The 20,200-nt window shown below is 52.1% G+C and overlaps 2 protein-coding genes across 4 annotated transcripts; one reads left to right on the top strand and one right to left on the bottom strand.

The window, feature by feature from the left end:
• The first annotated feature begins 270 nt into the window (after window positions 1–270).
• Window positions 271–9,370, top strand: FAHD2A (fumarylacetoacetate hydrolase domain containing 2A). Of its 3 annotated transcripts, none has more exons than XM_029937857.1 (8): window positions 272–467; window positions 2,723–2,970; window positions 4,925–5,141; window positions 7,336–7,395; window positions 7,585–7,747; window positions 8,738–8,846; window positions 8,957–9,044; window positions 9,154–9,370. In XM_029937857.1, the coding sequence occupies exons 2-8, from the start codon at window positions 2,729–2,731 to the stop codon at window positions 9,214–9,216; spliced, it is 942 nt and encodes a 313-aa protein (XP_029793717.1). In that variant the 5' UTR covers window positions 272–467; window positions 2,723–2,728; the 3' UTR covers window positions 9,217–9,370. The 3 variants fall into 3 exon arrangements, with proteins under 3 accessions (XP_029793718.1, XP_029793717.1, XP_029793719.1); XM_029937859.1 differs by having other exon boundaries at window positions 273–467; window positions 2,746–2,970; XM_029937858.1 differs by lacking the exon at window positions 7,336–7,395 and having other exon boundaries at window positions 271–467.
• Window positions 9,371–9,473: 103 nt separating this feature from the next.
• GPAT2 (glycerol-3-phosphate acyltransferase 2, mitochondrial) lies at window positions 9,474–19,702 on the bottom strand. Its single transcript, XM_029938541.1, has 21 exons — window positions 19,649–19,702; window positions 19,400–19,513; window positions 18,657–18,730; window positions 18,139–18,243; window positions 17,768–17,896; window positions 15,379–15,478; window positions 14,858–14,991; window positions 14,480–14,579; window positions 14,171–14,383; window positions 13,493–13,612; window positions 13,251–13,333; window positions 12,781–12,899; window positions 12,042–12,112; window positions 11,709–11,967; window positions 11,472–11,620; window positions 11,219–11,296; window positions 10,654–10,785; window positions 10,452–10,572; window positions 10,300–10,365; window positions 10,010–10,065; window positions 9,474–9,712 (listed from the first exon to the last, which is right to left on the bottom strand). Exons 1-21 carry the CDS (start codon window positions 19,700–19,702, stop codon window positions 9,596–9,598), a joined length of 2,394 nt encoding a protein of 797 aa, XP_029794401.1. The 3' UTR covers window positions 9,474–9,595.
• Window positions 19,703–20,200: the final 498 nt, after the last annotated feature.

A 20,200-nucleotide genomic window follows, 5' to 3' on the forward strand; every position in this document is an offset into this window, starting at 1 on the left:
CAGGTGAGGCTAGTGAGGCGCCCAGGGCACAAAATTTTAGGAAGTGCTCCCTGTCATTGTCGTGCAGTTGCAGGGCGCCCGGACAAGGAGAGTCTTCCGGAATTTTGCCCGGGGATGGAAGGAGAAAAACAGGGAGGCGGCGGACTTCGCCGGCTCAGAAGCCTGAAGCCACCCTTGAAAGACAACCTGCCCTCCAGCGCTAGGCCCGCCCCCTCCATGGCTTGGCTTCCGGAACAGAATGAGGCGCCCTTCTATTGGCTCTTGTTTTCTGGCGTCACCAGGGAGCGCCCGGTCTCCCGAAAGTCTTCTTTAGCTTAGCCACCTGGCGCACTCCCCCTGCAGTTCCCTGGGGGTCGTGGTTCCGAATACCCTGCGGGTGTCTAGGCGCCCCCTGGCCTCAGTCCCCAGCCTGGTTAGTCCCAGCCCGACAGCTCAGGGAGCCCGGCAAGAGCCGCCTCTGCAGTCAGGTAGGTTGGGGTGGGGGGCCGGGCCTGTCTCAGCCTCCCTCCGCGTCTCCCACTGGTGTCAGGACTGAACTGGGGTCTCCTGCCCCTCCGTCCACACGGACAGGGTGGGGTGGGCCCTCGTGAGTGCCTGAGTGCTAGGGACACAGCTGGGGGACCGGTTCAGGGTGCCAAGCGAGTGGGTGGCGGGACGTGGTCCCACGACTCTCAGGCTGCAATGCTTGTGCTGTTTCTGCCTCGAATCTCTGCCACTCTGTTTAAGGACACTTTTCCAGAGTTGAACTGAGCTCGTGCCCTCTTGCATGGTGATTACCGCAGAAGCACTGGGGCCACTTTCTAACTGGTCCTTGGGCAGATGATTTATTTAAGCCTCAGTGCTGCCCTCTTTTGTAAAATGGGACCTTGTACCTGAGGCAATTGCTGTAGGGTGGAAGGAGAGCCTGAATGTGCTTGTCCCGTGTGAAGGGCTTAGTGGGGCCTGGGTTCTCTTGGAGAGCAGATGACCAGCCTTATCCCTGAAGCCACAGCCAGCATGTGACCAAGCTTTCCCTGACTGACAGCTGATAGGGTGTCCATGGGGCTCTAGGGGATCTCCTGTTGGAGATCTAACCCCCCACCACCTGTAGGACACTTTAGCCCAAGCCAAGAGTTTCAGTGTCTATGGACTTGGATTCAAGTCCCAGCTCTTTTCTCTCCTTGGGAACTTGGGAAAATCTCTTCATCTTACTGAGCATTAGTTTTTTTCATTTGTAAAGTGGGACTAACAGTACCTTACCTTCCATAACTGTCAAGAGAATTAAATCAGACATTATAGGTAAAGCTCTTAAAATAACACCTGGCAGTCAGCAGGAGCAGTTACTATTTTTTCAGTGTACGGAAGTCTGAGTGCATGCATTCTGGCTTAAACACATTTTTGACAGCATGGTTGTATAAGACAGGAGGGCAGAAGTTTCAAAGCTCCTGGTTTTCTGGCCAAACGACAGTGGTCAGATCAGTGACCTGGGTTTAATGAGTCTTTTGCGGAACGTGGCACATTGAATCATCAGGGTGAGGACCAGGAGTCTGGGTCTACCTCCACATGCCTGAACATAAAGGGCTACTTTTTAAAGCAAGGACCCATGCAGGTCAGAGACTATTTGGAATGAAAGCCAGACTTAGATTAAAAACAAAACAGGAGAATGGCATTTGCCTCTGAGTAAAACCTGGAATGCAAAATCAGACCTGAGCCTTGCTGATACCTTCTAAGCGATTTGAGAAAGGAAGACGCAGCCATATTAACAATCGCCAAGCTTTCCCAAGTAGTGAAAAGTCAAGCCCCTGCTTCTGGTATTTGTTCGTTCAACAGAGAGTAGTATAGAGCCTTCTGTGTGCCAGGCACAGTGCTGTGGAAAAGCAGTGAAAAAGGCAGATGTAGTCTTAGAACCCCCAGAGCAGACAGCTGAGTGACGCCTGTCACACTTAGGCCCTGCCCGTTGTCTGCGTCTCTTCGCTCGGGTAGCCTGTACTTCAGCAGGAGAACCTAAATAATGGCTGTCTGGAGAGGCTCATGGGAGTCGCTTCTAGAAGGCTGGAATAGCCTGGTAGGGGTTTTAGCCTGGTAATGTGAGCAGCAGAAAGCATTTTCAGTGGGAGGGTAAAAGGATCAAACTGGCATTTAAAAATTTGCCTGTGACAGCTGTGAAGCGTGTTTTACCAGTGGTCACTTGCTCATGCTGGGCCCCACTCTTAACTAATTTCTAGTCCTGCTTATTTTAAGCCCAGCCCAGCTCGGCTCAGTATCACTTCTTCAAGAAACTGGACTAAGGCGGGACTCTTGGTCTTCACAGCAGTGGTTCCAACTGCTGGATCTTACAACAGTTCATATCAGTCACCCCTGAGAGGAGGCAGGCAGGGCTGAATGTGTCTGATCTGTACTCTTGGCCCAGTGCCTCAGGATGCCAGCTACAGTGTAAACCTCTAGAAAGCACTGGTTGAGGGAACACCGGAATCCCTGCTATCTATATTAGTGCCTGGCATGAAGTAGTCACTCCTCTAGGAATGTTTCATTACATGCATTGAATTGAGGAGGTGGGGGGGAAGGTCACCTTATAAAGTGTAACAGAGTGAAATAACTAATAAATGTGGACTCCTTCCAGGAACATGGTGTTCCGGGAATGGCTGATGGACAAAGGGCTTGGGCTGCAGCTCAGGGAACTTTGTGGATCTTGACGGTGGTTTCAGCTCCCTCTGTCCCCTAGGACCTAATTTTTTCTTCACAGGTTCTGATGCTGGTCTCTTGTAGAAGGTTGCTCACAGCTTTGCTGCAGGCTCAGAAGTGGCCCTTTCAGCCCTCCAGAAATATGAGGCTGGTGCAGTTCCAGGCACCCCACCTGATGGGACCTCACCTGGGCCTGGAATCAGAGAATGGCGGGGGGGTCATCAACCTCAACGCCTTTGACCCCACACTGCCCAAGACAATGATGGAGTTCCTGGAGCAGGGAGAGGCCACCCTCTCGGTGGCAAGAAGGTAAATCAGCAGGCCGCATAACCCTTCAATGGCTGTCCTGCTCCCCTCTCCTTCCTCCCACCTCATCCTGGCCCCGGGAAACAGAACCAGCTGGTAACTCTTCTGCAAGTGAGCAGGGTAACTCTACCTTTCCTTTCTCACCTGTTCTCTTAGAAATCTTGTATGACCAATTCCTCAGGCCCAGGGATGGTGATTTACTCTCCCAAGGCCACACATTTGGTGGTGGAGCCAGAACTGCTTCATCACACCTGCCTTCCCCAAGGTATTAAGTTCCTGTCCACTGGAGGAGTCTGGGACCTGGGGTCCTAGGAGGCATCTTGGGAAGCTGGGGGAATGTTTGGACTCTTGGCTCCTTGAAGGAGAGAGGACTGCCAAGAGGTATTCTTAAAGATAGTTCTTGGGTTTGGGCTAGGTCAGGTAGGGACTTCCCCAAAGTCAGGGTCCATATGGGATCTGATGAAATTAAGTAAATTAAGTACCACTTTGAGTTACTATTTTTATGTATTAGACTGGCAAAACTACAAATGTTTGACAGCACACAATGTTGGTAACCATACGTTTCCTATGCTGTCGTAGGCTTGCAAGATTAGAAACTACTGAGCCTTGGTGGCTCAGTCGTTAAGCATCTGACTTCAGCTCAAGTCATCTCTCACAGTTCATGAGTTCGAGCCCCACGTTGGGTTCTGCTGACAGCTCAGAGCCTGGAGTTTGCTTTGGATTCTGTCTCCCTCTCCCCTGCCCCTCCCCTGCTCATTCTCTGGTTCTGTCTCTCTCAAAAAATAAATAAAACGTTTCTTTTCACATTTATTTAGAGAGACAGCACGATTGGGGGAAGGGCAGAGAGAGAAGGAGACACAGAATCTGAAGCAGGCTCCAGGTTCCAAGCTGTCAGCACAGAGCCTGATGTGGGGCTTGAACTCATAAACCATGAGATCATGACCTGAGCTGAAGTCGGACACCCAACCGACTGAGCCACCCAGGCACCCGAACATTTTTAAAAATAAAAAAAAAAAAACTACCGTATTCCTCATCAGGTAGTTGGGTGTATCCATATTGTGCATGTATACACAGCCATATGAAAAAAGGGGGGAAGATAATATACTGTTATGGAGAGATTTCAAAAAAATACATATTACTTTTTTTGTTTATTTGAGAGAGAGTGCACATGCATGCGAGCAAGAGAGGGGTGCAGAGAGAGAGCGAATCCCAAGCAGGCTCTGCACTGTCAGCGCAGAGCCCAACGCGGGCTCAAACTCATTAACTGTAAGATCATGACCTGAGCGGAAATCAAGAGTTGGACACTTAACTGAGCCATCCAGGTGGCTAAAAAAAATATGTATTTTTTAAAGGTTTATTTGGTGGCATTTGCATAAAAAAGGACAAAAGGACGGGAGGAGCAGAGTATGCATAGAGCAGCCATGAAGAGCTACACGGGACACAGTAGCTGTGTCCAAGGATGGAGCAGGGTGACTAGGAGAAGGGGCAGGAGAGGCCTTTCCATTCTTTCCATTTGCACTTTCTGAAGTCCTTACATGACATGTATTGCCTAATGAGGGGAAGGAAATCAACATTAGATAAGAATAAACAGTGCTCTGATACCAAGAGACAATAGCTGGGTGTGATTTGCACATTGTGATGATTGGTAGACCTAGAAATATATATTTTTAAGTTTATTTTGAGAGAGATTGTGCATAAGAGCAGGGGAGGAGCGGAGAGAGTCTCAAGCAGGCTCCAGTTGTGAGCAGGGAGCCCATTACAGGGCTCGAATCCAAGAACCATGAGGTCATGACCTGAGTGGAAAAAGAGCCGGACACATAACCAACTGAGTCACCTAGACACCCCTAGAAAATATACTTTAAAAAGTAAAACTTGTAGCTGCTGCAGTACCTGCCCAGCATGCCCAAAGGTTGCCGGCCTGCTCCCAACCAGCTCTCTCCTGCTCTTGTCTCTGCAGAGCTCTGGCAGCCCAGTTGCCCGTTCTGCCACGGTCAGAAGTGACCTTCCTGGCCCCTGTCACACGGCCAGACAAGGTGGTATGTGTGGGAATGAATTATGTGGACCACTGCAAAGAGCAGAACATTCCTGTGCCCAAGGAGCCCATCATCTTCAGCAAGTTTCCCAGTTCCATCGTGGGGCCCTATGACGAGATCGTCCTCCCCCCGGAGAGCCAGGTCAGTGCGTCCTTCCTCACTGCCCTCCCGAGTCACTGGGGCCCAGTGCATGGGTGCTCAGCACCCTGCATCCAGCCTGAAGGAGCCACCTGTTGCTTAGTGGTGATTTAAGCAGACACTACTGGGGATTATATAATGTGAGGCTGCTCTCAGGAGAAAAACTCATAGATCTTTTACTGATTACAAAAATAGTGCTCCTTAATTGTAGAAAAATAATAAAATTTAGCATGCATCTTCTAAGAGTAAGCACAGTGTCCTACATGACCATAATAACCACTATTACCACTAAAAAAATTAACAATGCCCATTATATAGTCCAATTAGGAATCTTCCCAATTGCCTCCAAAGATGATTTCTAATTTCAGTATGGTTTCATTTTTTGTTGAACCAGGATTAGTCAAGGCCAAACATTGTTAGGTCTCTTTAGTGTCTTTAAACAGAGATCCACAGACTTCCTCAACGGGTCAGTTAGTAAATCATAGACTCTGAATGCTATAGAGTGTTTGTTGCAATGACTCCACTTTGCCACGGTCATGGGATAGCAGCCATGGCTGATACATAAATGAGTGAATATGGCTGTGTTCCAGGAAAACTTTATAAAATCCAGCAGTGCGCTGGATCCAGCCTGTGGGCCATAGTTTGTGGACTTCTGCTATCAGTTCCCCCTGCCCTTTTCTAGCTTTCATGACACTGACACTTTGAAGGGTCCTGGCAAGTTCTTAGCATGTCCCGCACTCTGGAGTTGTTGGTTTCCTAATTTCCTTGATTATATTTGAGTTCAACATTTTTGTCAAGTATTCTACATAGTTCATTTGGACTGCTATACCAGAGTATCACAGACTGGGCGGCTTATAAACAACAAATTTATTTCTCGCAGTTCTGGAGGCTGGGAAGTCCAGGATCAAGGTGCTGATACATTTGGTACTTGGGTCATAGACTGCTGTCTTGTTGCTGTTTCCTCACATGGTAGAAGGGGCAAGGGTCTCTCTTATAAGGGCACCGAACCTATTCGTGCGGGCTTTGTCTTCATGACCTAGTCCGAATACTATCACATTGGGGGTTAGGTTTCAACGTATGAATGCACATTCAGTGTGTAGCAATAGATGTGCATTGCACCCCATTGGGGGGCCAACATTTGATCACTTGGCTTACTTGGTGTTCATTAGATCTTTTCATGGGAAAGGTGCATTTCACAGTGGTAATGAATCAACAGTCTATAGGGTAGTGATTTGAGACCCTGTGATGATCTTATTGCCCCATAACTTTTCATCCAGGGATCCTCACCTAAATCCATTATTATATTGGGTTAGAAAAAGGTGATTTTTCTGTCATGCCTTCTATTATTAGCTGGCATTCTGTGAAGAAAAGCTGCCTACCCCCCCCTTTTTTTTATTCCTGCCCCTTTAGTAGCACTGTGTATTTTTGATTTTTATTTTTACCCCGTATGTTGTAATCTATCACTTACGTTCTTTTTGATACTTAAATGGTCTCAATTTGGTCAGTTGGGGGGCTTCAAATCGGCCCCCTCCCTGTCACTTTTTGAGAATTTCCTCGCTTTCTGGCCAAGATATTCCAGGCTCCTCTTCTGTATTATTTCGGACCTGGAATTCACCATTTCCCCTAAGGAACCCAGTTCTGTCTGGTGGGAAGCAATACTAGAGACCAAGGTCAGGTGTCAGGGGTGCTCAGAGCAACTCTGGTTGTTAATGTTAGAAAGAGCAGCCAGTTTGAAAGGCTAAGTTGTATCTATTTTATGTTTGCACTTTGCAGATTGGGGGAAAGGCTGACCATATTTTCCTTTTTCTGTGGCCATACCCATCTCTTTTCATTTAAATACTTGAAAACATGTAGTCTATTGGTGCACAGTAGGGTTAACTGTTATTACTTGGTATTCATCCTTTTTTGAAAGTATCAAGTAACTTGTAAATTCATTGCCCAGACTCCTTGCCTTCTACAGTCTCAGTGGAGAGCCATGCCTGCATGGAGTGAGATTACCTGCCATTGCCCAAAGATTATGGGTCTACAAGCCCCCTCTCCCCACCCCCCCCACTACCTCTGCTTCATGGTGGCTACAAATGTGGGCCCGCAGCCAATCCCCACCGTTAGAGACCCAGGCCTTGAGGCACGTGGTGTGTACCCCTCAGCATGGGAATAGGCCCCGGAGCCAGGCAGCCCAGTACTTCTTTCTCTACAGGAAGTGGATTGGGAGGTAGAGCTGGCTGTGATCATTGGAAAGAAAGGCAAGCACATCAAGGTAAGGTGGAAGAGGAGGTGCCAGCGGTCTCTGGCATTGGGAAAGGGTTGACTACCCACTCCCTGCCTTATTCCTTGCCCATCTTTGACTAGTTCTGGCTACTAACATGGGATAAAGGCTTTTTTATGGGGATTGGTGTCACCATGATGATCTAATTTCCAATCTGGCCAAATCTCCTGTCCCCTAAAGGCCACAGATGCCATGGCTCACGTGGCTGGCTTCACTGTGGCTCATGATGTAAGTGCTCGTGACTGGCAAACAAGACGCAATGGAAAGCAGTGGCTGCTGGGAAAAACCTTTGACACCTTTTGCCCCCTGGGCCCTGCCTTGGTGACCAAGGACAGTATAGCAGGTAGGTCTTGGATAGCCCATGTGGTGACTCTTCCTGCTCTTACATGGATACAGCAGAGTAAATGAAAAGCAGCACTCAGGAAGTTGGAGTGTGGAGTTGCCTTTTGCTGACTCCTTAGAGAGCAAGTCAACCTAGGCCATGAGTCCCACAGGCCTCCTTTCATGTCCCTCACTGCAGAGGTAGAACTTCCTCTAGCTGCCACCATCCAGGAGCATCTTTAAGTTGGAAAGAAGCAACAGTTAGCTGTTGAGCATCAGAAAATGGCTGTCAAAAGCCTGTGGCTTTTCCACAGTAAGGAAGAGGTGAGAGCACCACCAGGACCTTCAGAGCCAGTGTTACCAGAGTGGCACATGTTCTAAGCAGCAGGGGCATCCTGTGATTAAGAGGGCAGAACACAGCCATCTGGGTTGGGGGGGGGGGTGTCCATGCAGTCCAGCTTTATACCACCTGATGCAGCCAGTCATCAGTGAAGTGAAACTGTGTTCTAGCTGCTCTGAGGAGTATGTGTGTATAGGCAAAAAAAATAGAAGTGCTCATTAGGGCACTAGTTCAGGTAAGCTGTCCCCTGCCGCCAGATACAGAGAGGGAGCCTTCTGTGCCCCTGCCTGTGTTGTTAACCTGTTGCATTACAGATACCAAGTCATTTCTGTGTCTGCAGCTATCAGCCTCTGCTGTGGACAGATGTCCATTTAAGGCAGGAAGAGCCATTTTTCTCTCCCACTTGGAGGTGGGGGACATCACCTCCTAAACTCAGCCAGGCAGACACTCTGCTAGGTGGTAGATACATGGAAACCTGATGTGGCCAATGTCCATAAAGTTCTAGGATAAGGAGTGCTGAGTCCAGGTGGGCATAAAATGCCAGAACATGTGCAAGGAGACCAACAGACCTTTCATCTGGCAAGTCACAAAGCCTCCCTTCTGCATTTGCTTTGAGTAAAGGGAGGGGTTTGAGGGAAAACAACTCCAAGGTGGTGCTTTTGCATTTTTCAGATCCACACAACTTAAAGATCTGCTGCCGAGTGAATGGGGAAGTGGTCCAGAGCAGCAACACCAACCAGATGGTGTTTAAGACAGAAGATCTGATAGCCTGGGTCTCCCAGTAAGTGGGAGGGGGCCCTACCCCACACACCCACCTAAGGTTGAGCTGAGCCTTCCAGTCCTGGCTGTGGCCACCTCAGTCCCTGGTCTCATCTGTCTCATTTGCCCCAGGTTCGTGACTCTTTACCCAGGGGATGTCATGCTGACTGGAACGCCCCCAGGTGTTGGTTTATTTAGGAAACCTCCAGTATTTCTCAAGGTAGGTTGACTAAAAGGAGGAAAGGGAACAAACACCCAGAATTCCTAGGCCTTGAAAACTCCAGGCCTCAGAGACCAGAGGACTGACGTCCTCATGCCTGCTGTTGCAGAAGGGCGATGAAGTTCAGTGTGAAATCGAAGAACTAGGCGTCATGATCAACAAGGTGGTGTGATGGATCTTACCCAAGCCCTGGACTTGAGGGGGGAGCGTCCATTCCCACCCCTCAAAGGGAACAGCCAGTACCAGCTGCTTCAAGCTGCCTCTTCCGGGTGGAGGGAGAGGGATGGAGCTCTTCTCTTCAATAAAATCCTCAGCCCAAAACAGCAGCTGGCTTCTGCTACAGTTTATTGTCTTTTAGGGCTTCAGGGAACAAGATAGAGCAAAAAGACACTTCAAAGGATGGAGAACACAAGAGTCGGCAAGGGACAATGAAACAGAAAAGATTTTATATATAGTTCAGGTAAGGGTGTGAAGCCTTCCAGTCTTCTGGCTCCAGCACATGGCTATGATCTGGGGCTGAGAAATCTCAGTATGGGCTCTATCCCACAGTCCTAGCTACAAATGAACTGCCGGATGAACTGTTCCAGCTTCTCCTGATTTTCCCAGCTGGTGAATGCAGGGGACAGGTAGAGCATGGGGCCTGCAGGGCTGGGCATCTGCTGCAGCACCTGAACCAGAGAGAAGGCTGTGAGCGCCCACCATGGAGGCTGTGCTCGTCCTTTGGCAAACTGCAGTGAGACCTGGGGACCACTGGGCCTTAGTGTTTGGGTGCACGTGCTGCCTCTTAACCCTTCCGGGAGGAGAGTGGTTTAGGAGACCAGGAGGGCCAGAAAAACCGTCTCCAACTACTGTCACTACACCTGTTCTTAGGAGACACCAGATTCATCCCAGCTGGGTGGCCCTGAGCAGCTCTCTCAGGGTATAGGGGTGGGAGGCAGGAGGATGGTGAAACTGGTCCTTCTTACCCCCAGGTCTCTGAAGGTCCAGATAGCACTGATGGCAAGATTTGGATCTGCACATTCTGGGAGGAAAAGTGAAGGCTATAAGTAGGGGCAGGGAACCACTGGGCATAGGCTTCTCTTGTGTCCAGAAGGAACTAACCAACTACAGGGCTCAGACTAAATGCAAAGACCCTCTGTATTCTGCAGCCCTCTTTCCTTCCTGGAGTTGGGGGTTGTCATGGCCCAGCAGGGGGCAGCAGCCACCAGCAAACACTCCCCCTTCAGGGAGTCTGGGCTAGCTGCTTAGGACTCACCAAAGAACCCATCCTCCTGGGCAGAGGCCTGCAAGAACTGGTATAGCTGCTCAGTGTAGCCTGACTCTGTGGGAGAGAGAAGACCTGGGCCTGGGGCCCCTGCGCAGGCCCAGCCTCCCTCTATTAGAGGGCCTGGGAAGTGTGGGCCTCACCTGTATCAGGCAGCTGTCCCTGGTGGAGGAAGGTGGCAGCCTGTGCGAAGGCCTTGAGCAGCGGGCTAAGCAGGCGGCAGAGGAAGAGGAAGAAGTCAGGGCAGCGTGACTGCTGACTGAGCTGGAGGGAGACAGATGAGAATGAGGGTAGCTCCTGTTGCCTCCCTCCCCACTCCCCCCACTGTGGCCTCTCCCAACTTACCCTGAAGAACCGGCCCTCAGCCTCCTCAAAGTCGTCACTGTCACTATCTGTAAAGTCTCCACTTGGTTTCCACAGCAGCTTTGCACTTAAACGCTTTCGCCCTGTGTCACAGGCTGGCCTAGAGCCTGGGGTCTGGGGACCATGGGAATCATTGGTCCCTAACAGGTTCAGCTCTGAGCCCTGTACTTCCCTAGACCAACTACACAGGGGTAAAACCAGAAAAGGAGACCTAGGGAGCTCAAGAAAACCCCAGGGCCACACCAGACTGTGACACCTGCTGAGCCAACTTGCAGGGTGAGAGGAAGTAACTGACTCTCCAGGACCACAGTTCTGTGGACAAGAAATAGGGTAGGGAACAGGAGGTATGCAGAGAATCTCAGAGGTAGAGCTGTCCAGCCTGTCATGATAGGGAAGATGTGGCAAATCCAAGGCAAAGAACAGAGGCAGGACCCAGGCCTCCCTGTCTGCCATGCCCGCCCCCACAGCACACTGGGGCAGCTGTCACTCTGAGTGGGAAGAGGCAGCCAGGCCCTAGTGAGGCTTTGTCTGTACATGCTCTGCCTACCTCTTCAGCAACCAGGAGCCCACACTGGATGAGACGGTCCAGCACCTCCTGACAGTAGCAGTAGGAAGACTGACAGGGCTGAGGAAAAAAGCATTCATATGGTCTCAAGAGAACCAGGCAATGGGTAGGATCCTGGCCAGAAGCAGGACAGAGACCTCCTGACATAGGCGAATTTAGGGGGATGGACTGGGCAGGCGTAGGCCCTGGACCGCTTCCTACAACCAAGGAGGGGAGGCTGACGGAGAGGACTGACCTGCAGCAGCAGCAGATCCTGTGGTAGCAAGTGCAGCAGCAGCAGGATCTGGTGGTACAGCTCGTTCTGGCTCAGCAGCTCAATGCCCTGTAGCTCCCAGGGTCCCTCAGGCGGCACTCTGCCTGCCAACAGCCCCCGAACGGCACAGGCTTGGAGAGGAGAGGGCCATGAGTGAGGAAGGAAGCCATTCCCTTCCCCCTACACACGTCCCACCCAGCCCGAGCCCTGGGGACTCACCACCCACAGCCTCACTCAGGAAGGCAGGCAGCAGCTCAGCACTCAGGTGTGCCAGGTGCGTGAGGCCAGGGCCTGGGCGAGGAACTACCAGCAAGTCCCCCTGGTGGACATGTAGGAGGGTCACATGCGCCTGTAGAAGGCTCAGCGTGTGCTGCACAAGGCACCGCAACTGCCCTGAGAAGCCCACGTCAAAGCCACGCAGTAGTGTCTCCTCCGTCAGCCAGGAGAACTCCCCCAGGAGCTGTGACAGGAACACACCCTGGAGGGGGAAATACAGGGGCTGAGCAGGAGGGCCACACACACCCCTCCAGCCCCAACTACTCTGTCCCCTACCTTCTGGTGCTTGAAGAGCAGCAGTGTCGCCATGATGGTCGTGCTCATCACTGCAGAGCTCATCACACTGGCTGGGGCCGGGGTGGAAGGGGGTGTGTGTGAATGCTGGTCATGGCTCGAACCCAGCAGCCTAGTCCCTCCATCACCCCAGCAAGTCTTCCTAGTCAAGAACATTCTTCCCTCACCCCCGAGCAGCAGCCACAACCCCACAAACAACTCTACACCAGCCAAGGGGAGAGAAGGCCTGGTTCTTGAGTGCTACCCTTCCCTGTGGAGAAATATATGCTGAGAGCTCAGGGACCTTCCCCACCTCTCACAAGCCCACTCATCAATCTACAGTCTTTGCCGCAGATAGGGTGCTCGAAAAAAGTAATCAGGAGAATTCAGTTAACCTAGTGTCTGGTTTAGAGGTTCTCCTAAGTTAAGTCCCTTACATACATAATTCTGTACAGTTGACATCACCCTCATTTACAGCTAAGGTAAAGTGCCAGGTATGGCCTTGGGTAGGTGGCTCATCTAGCCATCTGCCCCCTGCACCCTCCATGGATTAGCCCGTCTGCACCCAGTGGCTCCTTCCTGTTCTCCCTGGCTGCCCTGGTTCCCAGGGCCAGGGATGGTTCCATTCACCTTCACATGTCCCGAGTGGGCATCAGATGCAGAAACCCATTTGGAACAAAGGGTCCCAATGACTGGCTGACCCAGTAGAGGAGCCTCCCCTAAAAGGCTCAGATCCCCTTACCATTCAGGACATGATGGCTCAGCCTCCTGACCAGGAGCTGGTCCTCCTCCTTGAGCGCCAGAAGGGGGCCAGTTGCTGGAGTCCACTCCTGCTCCTTCTCCATGTCTGGGACAACAGTGCTGGGACAGAAAGACCACAGGATAAAGAGACCAAACCTAAAAACAGTTGTGGGGAAGCCAAGCTTTCTCAAAGGTGAGGGTGTTTCCCCATCCCCACCCCCAAGGCAAGAGGTAGCTCATGTAACTCTAGCCCCTTCCAGGCCTGTGTGCCATGTCCCCTAGTCAGATTACAGGCAAGGAGGGAGGCCTGGCACTGTTCTAGATGTCCCACGGATGGTAACTGGAGAAGGAAAGCCGGAGGAGCTGGTGATGTGTTTGTGGGTATGGGGAAAAGGGGTGCCAGCTTACAAGCTGGGTCAGTAAAGGGCTACTTGCCTTGCCCCTGAGATCCACACATGCCCATGCCCCTACCATTGGCCCAGCACGATGGGCTGCAGCAGCTGCTCCAGGGTCTGCCTGCTGCCCCAGCAGCTTCTGGCATTGATGGTGTATTCCTGCCCAGGACAAGGCTCTTAGGTGGCCTACCCTGGCCCACCAGGAAACCTGTAAACAGCCTACCTGAGGTAGGCAAGGCTATTCCTGCAGAGGGCTGAGGGCCAGAAGCCAGGGGACAGACTCCTGGTACTCCCAGCCTTACCCAACAGGCTGCATACCTGTAGGGAGAAGGGCTGGGCCAGGTGCACACGGACACATGCCCGGTGGCTGCTGCCCGAGCCTCGCAGGATCCGCAGGACAGCCAGAGCTCCCGTCCACAACCCCAGTGGGGCTGAGGCCTGCAGGGAGGGGGAGCTGAGTGAATACATTTCCTGGGGGCAATTTTCTGCTCTGCTTTATCTTGGGCCCAAACTGGTACATGACTGATCTCTTCAAGCTTATTTTCTCAACCATGAAATAGGAGAAATCCCTAAGACCCAACTGAGTCTTGTGAAGACAAAATGACTGGATAAGAGCCTTGGTAAGTGCCACGGGACGATGATTGGAGAAGTCCTTTGAACTCCCCTTAACTCTTCTTCTAAAAGGGAACTGGCCAGAGGACACAATGTGTATCTTCTCATGGGGCATCTGAGTGGCTCAGTTGGTTAAGCGTCTGACTTTGGCTCAGGTCATGATTTCACAGCTCATGGGCTCGAGCCCTGCATCAGGCTCTGTGCTGACAGCTTAGAGCCTGGAGCCTTTTTTGGATTCCATGTCTCCCTCTCTTTCTGACCCTCCCCTGCTCACACTCCATCTCTCTCAAAAATAAAAACGTTAAAAATTAAAATATATATAATGTGTTATCTTCTCTAGAGATGGTATCCGTTTGGGGTCCCCAGGGGCAGGGAGGGTCTCACGTGGTATGCATCACAGCGTGCATCTGGAACCAGATCATAGGTGATGGCCACTGGCACCAGCATAGCATCTGGGACAACGCCCACCTGGACAGCTTCCACCACCAGTCCCAGCCAGGTTTGGCCCAGGGCTGACAGCCGAGGCCCCTGGACCCCAGGAGGCTCCTCCAGGAATATAAGCAGGGGCTGCCTGCTGACCAACAGCTGCTCCATAGCCTGGAAGAGAGTCAGGGGAGGCAGACATGAAGGCCGGGGCAACAACAAACCCCTATGCTCTGGGCCGGCCCCACTGGAACCACCGGGGGCACTTACAGCTCGGACCACAGCCCTTGCAAGGACCCCCTCAGAGTTGTCCAGGGTGAGGTTGGCCTCTGGGGGCAGGAAAAGCCCCCCAAGCTTCTTTAGCAGAGCTCTGTGGGGCACAAGGCAAAGCTTGATGAGAGAAGGGGCTCAGGAGATGGGACCATGCAGGAGCCTAGTGAGAGCTTTGGCCCCCCAGGGCCAGCCTGGATCCTGCCTGACCATCCTGAAGCCAGGCATGCCCTAGGGCCCATAGCTAACCCTCCATCTGAGCCTCACAGGCTGAGATGGTGGAGTTAGGAGCAGCAACACCCCCATATACATCCCTACACACCCCTGCCCTGGCCTAGGGACTTCTCCCCTGTATGTGTAGGGGCACAAAGCTTTTACCTGAGGGTGGAAGAGCAGGTGCGGGGCTCCCAAGCCACACGGAGCACGCCCAGGCCTTGGGAGAGCAGCACAAAGGGCAGCAGGATCCCATCCAGGAGGGACTTGTGGGTAGAGAGGAGGACAAGCGGCAAGCCCTGCTTGGGACAGCCAGAGGGAAGTGCCAATCTGCCCCCACCCTGAAGATCCAGGAAGCTGAAACCCAGCACCTTCAGACCCAGGGCAGCCCCAGAGGGAGGGAGGGTTCAGCTGAGTAGTTCTTCCTCTGAGCACATTTCCCAAAAGTAGAGGAGCTCTGTCAACAACTTTTAAGGTAATGTGCTGATGTAATGGTTGTTAGGACCATGATGAAAAACCGTTAGAGGAAGCCCCATGGGAGCAAGACCGTGAGACACGAAGAGAAGGTCGTCAAAGAGCAGTGGATTTTTCCCACCAGCTGATGGGGCTGGTCCCAACTTGGGGGTTGGCCTAGCCTCTGCTCCTCTGTTCCCGCCATCCCCATCCCGATGGAGGGCGGGCCTTACCGCCTGGGCAGCCTTGTGGACCATCTTCATCTGGCCCTTATGGAGCTGCACACTCAGGAAGACACGGTTCAGGAACCGCAGCAGTGCCCAGCTGAACAGCCTGGAGTGGGACAGGCAGTCTGTGGTGTGTCATGGCCCCACAGCACCTCAGGAGGTTGCCCAGCACTCCTCTAAGGCAAGTACCATTACTGTCCCCACTTTATGGAAAAAGGAAGTGGGTCTTAGAAGGTTACAGAAGCTGAACAGTAGAGAAAGCTAAGAAGCGGTGGTGCAGAGACTAGAAGGCAGGCCTGACACCAAACCCCACGCCTGTGAGATGCTGTTACTTTCCCAAGACTTCATGATGCAACTGCCTCAAATCAACTTCAGACCATCTCTCTGCCTCCATTTATCCATTTATCCCAAAGGAAATTAGAGTATCAAGACCCTCTCGAGGCATAACCCAGCCTGGTCTTTGAAAGCTGCTGGGAAAGGTGAAATATGAACGAAGGAGTTAGTGATACAAACAGAGGACAACTGAAAAGGACGAGTCCCTGAGCATTCCCCAGAGGCCCAGTGGGGGGACTGGTGTGGAATGAGGACAGAAGCTCAGATGCAAGCACTACAGAGATGTGGTGGACAGGCAGCATGTCCTCATCCAGTGGCTTCTATTTCTCCATGAAGCACAAGATGGGGGCATCAGTTGACAGTGGGTAAACCTGAGGAGCAGTCTGGATCAGTCTGAGTGAATGCTATGTGCCTCTTTGACAATCTCATAAAGGAAACATCTGGCTGCTTAGGTACAGAGAAGGCAGTGGCATAGTTCAAACAGGACCAAGTGACTCTTTCACAAGGGCATTATCATCATGTGATTATCATCACGAATTCCAATGCTCTGGAATTGAAGCAAGTCCAGGAGGGAAGAAAAGACGGGAGAGGGACTGATGCCTGGTGTAAAGGTGATCAGGTCAAGAAACTAGAAGTCTCAGCAAAGTCAAAGAATTGTCACATGGAAGGCTGGTCAAAGTTACTGACAACCTCTACTTCCTATCCTAACCAAGCAATTGACCATGCAGCGCTTTTAAGACAGCTACGCACACCATGCACAGCCCTGAGCCTTCTTTCCCTCAATGACTGATTCATCTCAGCTTGAAACATCATCTGTATGCTAAAGCTTTGCAAATCTATGCTCCTGGCCCCAATCTCTTCTGAGCTCCAGACTAAGCAACTTCTTCCTCAACATCTCCACCAACATTTCAGGTATCTGAAACTCTATGTCCAAAACATCCTTTGTGGGCCAAACTCACTCCTCCCCAAGCCTGCCGCCTCCATCCACACCACCAGGTGCTCTGCCAAAAACCCAGCTCTCCTGTGATTTCTTTTTTCCTCATTGCCCCCACTCTCAATCCATCAGTGAGTCCTGTTACTTTCACACCAGTCTCTCAATCCATTTTTCCCATCCCCTACTGTCACCACCCCATGCCCCATGGATGGCATCTCATCGGGACTAACAAAGCCAGACAGCCTGTTCTCTACTCTTGATTCCAATTAATCTCATCATTTCCTGCTGAAAACCCTTCCACTGGTTTTCACTGCACTTAAAAATCAAAACCAAACTTCTTGAATGGCCCTACATATCTTGTCCCTTCTACCTCTCAATTTCATCTTCACCAGCTCTCTCCCTCACTCACCAGCTTCCAACCCTATCAACTTCTTGAGCAAACCTGGCCCCTTCCTATGGCCATACCTCATGCTACCCGCTCCAGTAGGACTGTTCCCTCCATCATTGCTTCCTCAAAGTTGGTTCCTTTCCCATTTTTGTCCCTGGCTTACAAGTCCCCTCATCCCCTGCAGGATTCTCAATCCCAGCCCTGTTCTGTCCTTGCAGCTATGTGTTCGCTCTGTCCTGAGCATCCCTCCCTTCTCCAGGAACAGGGCCCTGCATCTCAGAGGAGCTCAGACCTGAGTCACAGGAGGGTGGGAGAGTTGGAGCCTGTGAGATGAGGGGAAACCAGCCACCTCACCTCCTTCCACAGGAACCTGACCTGGGGAGATGAAGACGGACAGAGAGGGTGCTGAAGTCTGGACAACCAAGGCTTCCTGGGGTGACCCCCAAGTCCCTATCCCCAGGACAGACATACAACGCCAGGCCAGCAATGGTGAGAATGTGGGCTGGAAGCTGGCCCAGATCAAAGCCTCACCCCATACCTGACTGGCCCCACCCAGGAGCCAGTTGTCCTCCAAAGTTCTCACAGCATGCAGATCGGGCGTCCCCTCAGGCTCTCTGGTAAACACACCATCCAGCTTCCCAAGAGGGGAGTCTAGTCTTTCCCCAAACCTAGCCAACACCCACTTTCCAAAAGGACAGAGGCCCCTGCCCAGAAAAGAATGCCCGTCAACACAGAGTTACCTGAGCAGGAAGGGGCGGGGTGGAGCCTGCATGTGGCCCAGAATGCGCTGTACCTCTTTCTTCACAAGTTCTGGCACTTGGCCTTCCCCGGCCCCTCCTGGGTCTCTCCCTGCGATGACATTCTGCACCCTGTGGTACGAGGGGGAGTGGTGTTAGGCTGAGGCAGGACTAAGATCTCTCAGGTAACTTCCCTCAGCACCACAGCATCCCCAAGAGCAGATTCCAGTATTTATCCTCCATCTTTAAGGAAGGGCCCCAGGCAAAGCTAATGCTCTAGAAGTCAGCCCTCTCAACCACCCCTGCCTAGAGCATGTGTCATCCCTTCAAGGGTCTCAGAAGTGCCAGCCAGACCCTAGTCTATGCCTCCTCACCCAGTGCTTTCCATGATCTTCTGTGGGGCATCCGGACACGATGGTATGTGCTGTTCCAGTGACCAAAGGAAATAGCAGAGCCTCCGAACCAGCCAGCCCCGAAACCTGAGCACAGCCCCCAGGGTAGGGGGAGGATGTTTCAGAGGGCCCACACTCCGCTAGGGTCTACGGAGCATGCTCCATCCGGAAGGGCTCACACCTGAGTCCCATGGCCTGAAAACACCTGAGCTCGCATGGAGCAGGAAGCAGCAGCACCTGCCCCTCTGTGCCCCTTTCCCTCCCCTCTCCCTGCTGAGTGGAGTGTATAGGTTTGGGGCCTGACACACTATGGGCAATCCATAAATGCTTACAGAAGAAACCGCAGGAGAGCTCCAAGCCCGCCTCTCCTCACCTGTGAGTACGCAGCAGAGAACAGGGGCCCTTCTTTTTCCACCAAAGGGAAAAATAATGACACCACAAAGCATGCCCCCAGAAGCCCTGCCCACTTCCCTCCACCCCAACCCCCCATCTCTGACTACCTGGTGTTCTCCTCCTTCACCAGGATCGCATTGTGGAAGCCTAAATCCATTATGCCTCTGTGGAAGAGGGACTCCTGCATGAGAGGGGCCAGAGACAGCACGTCCTTGGGGGCCTTCGCAAACCAACGAAGGAAAGCTCCCGCTCTATCTTCTGTAGTCTTTGCCTGATGGACTATTGAGGATATCAGGTGACAATTACACCACGGCATTTCATTTCTCAATTGGAGACTTAGTCAGGAAGAAGTGTTCCATAGTCAAAACAGAAGTGCTGCATTCTCTACAGAATTGTCCTCTTGGAGAGTAGCATATAAAGTCTTTGAGAAGTTCTCTTATCAGTATCAGAGAACATGTAGCCTGGATCTCTGCCAGGACCCTGGGGCTCACTGGCACATGGCATGGACAAGAGGTCTTCAAGCACATGTTGCGTGCTGTGTGACTTTTAAATGGGCAGTGTCCCCAGAACGGAACATTAAGACTCATGCAGGCATGCAGACCCCAGCCCTCTGGCCACATCCTAGCTCCTCTCTCTGCACTTCTCCACCCAACTCTCCCAGGCCTGGAAGCCCAGGCCAAACCACAACCAACCCCGGTGCGTCCACTCCCCTGAAAGACCAGAGCAGAGGCATGGGCAAGAGAAGGCTGAACTCGGAAAGACATAAAGGAAGCTGCTTCCCAGAGCCCTGGCTCTCAGAGTCAAGTTTTCCCAAGCTTCCCGAGTGGGGCTCAGCCCCACAATCACTCACCCAGCTCTTAGGAGTGCAAGTCTGACAGCAGCGACCCACAAAGGGGCGGTATTTCCCCAGGAATGGGGTCACAGCCTCCAGTTTCATCCCAAAGCCTGAGGACCACAAGCTGGTCTGGAAAAGGGCCAGAGGAAGAAATCAGGGGTCTCAAAGTCCTGAGCAGGGGGAAGGGAGCTCCAGAAGTGAGGAGACACAGCAGGAGAGGTGAGAGGACAGAGGGTATTTTGGGAATGGGAAGGGCCACATTACCTCTCGGCTGTTCTGGGTGTTCCTGTTCGTGGTTTGGAGTCTGGCTTCCAACATGGTATCCGTGGGGGCCTATAAAATCTGGGAATTAGACACGTCTGCCTCTTTCTCTCCCCACAGAAACCTTATCTGGGGAGAGGAAGAAGGATGGAGGGGGAACTGGAGTTTGGGCCACAACCAGAAGTTTCTGGAGTGACTCTTCCTCAGTCCTCACCCCCAGAACAGACGGACGACATCCGGACCAGGAGTGGTGAGAAGCTGGGCTGCAAGATGGAGGGAGGCTGGCTCGGATCAAAGCCCCACTCTGTACCTGACAAGGCCTACAAAGGAGCCAGCTGTCCTCAAAAGGTCCCTCAGTGTCCAGTCCAGGGGCTCCCTCAGGCTCACATGAAAGGGACTGGCTGTCTCACCATCAGCAGCCACCCCGCCATCTCACAGCACAGTTGGGGGCTATAATGGAGACTGAGACCCCTTCTGAGCACAGGGAAGGAAGACTGGATTGGCAGGAAAGAGGCATCAGACTGCTAAAGAGGAACAGGACCATCACCTGCTCAG

Source organism: Suricata suricatta, chromosome 4, assembly GCF_006229205.1.
Source record: "Suricata suricatta isolate VVHF042 chromosome 4, meerkat_22Aug2017_6uvM2_HiC, whole genome shotgun sequence".
Taxonomy (NCBI): domain Eukaryota; kingdom Metazoa; phylum Chordata; class Mammalia; order Carnivora; family Herpestidae; genus Suricata; species Suricata suricatta.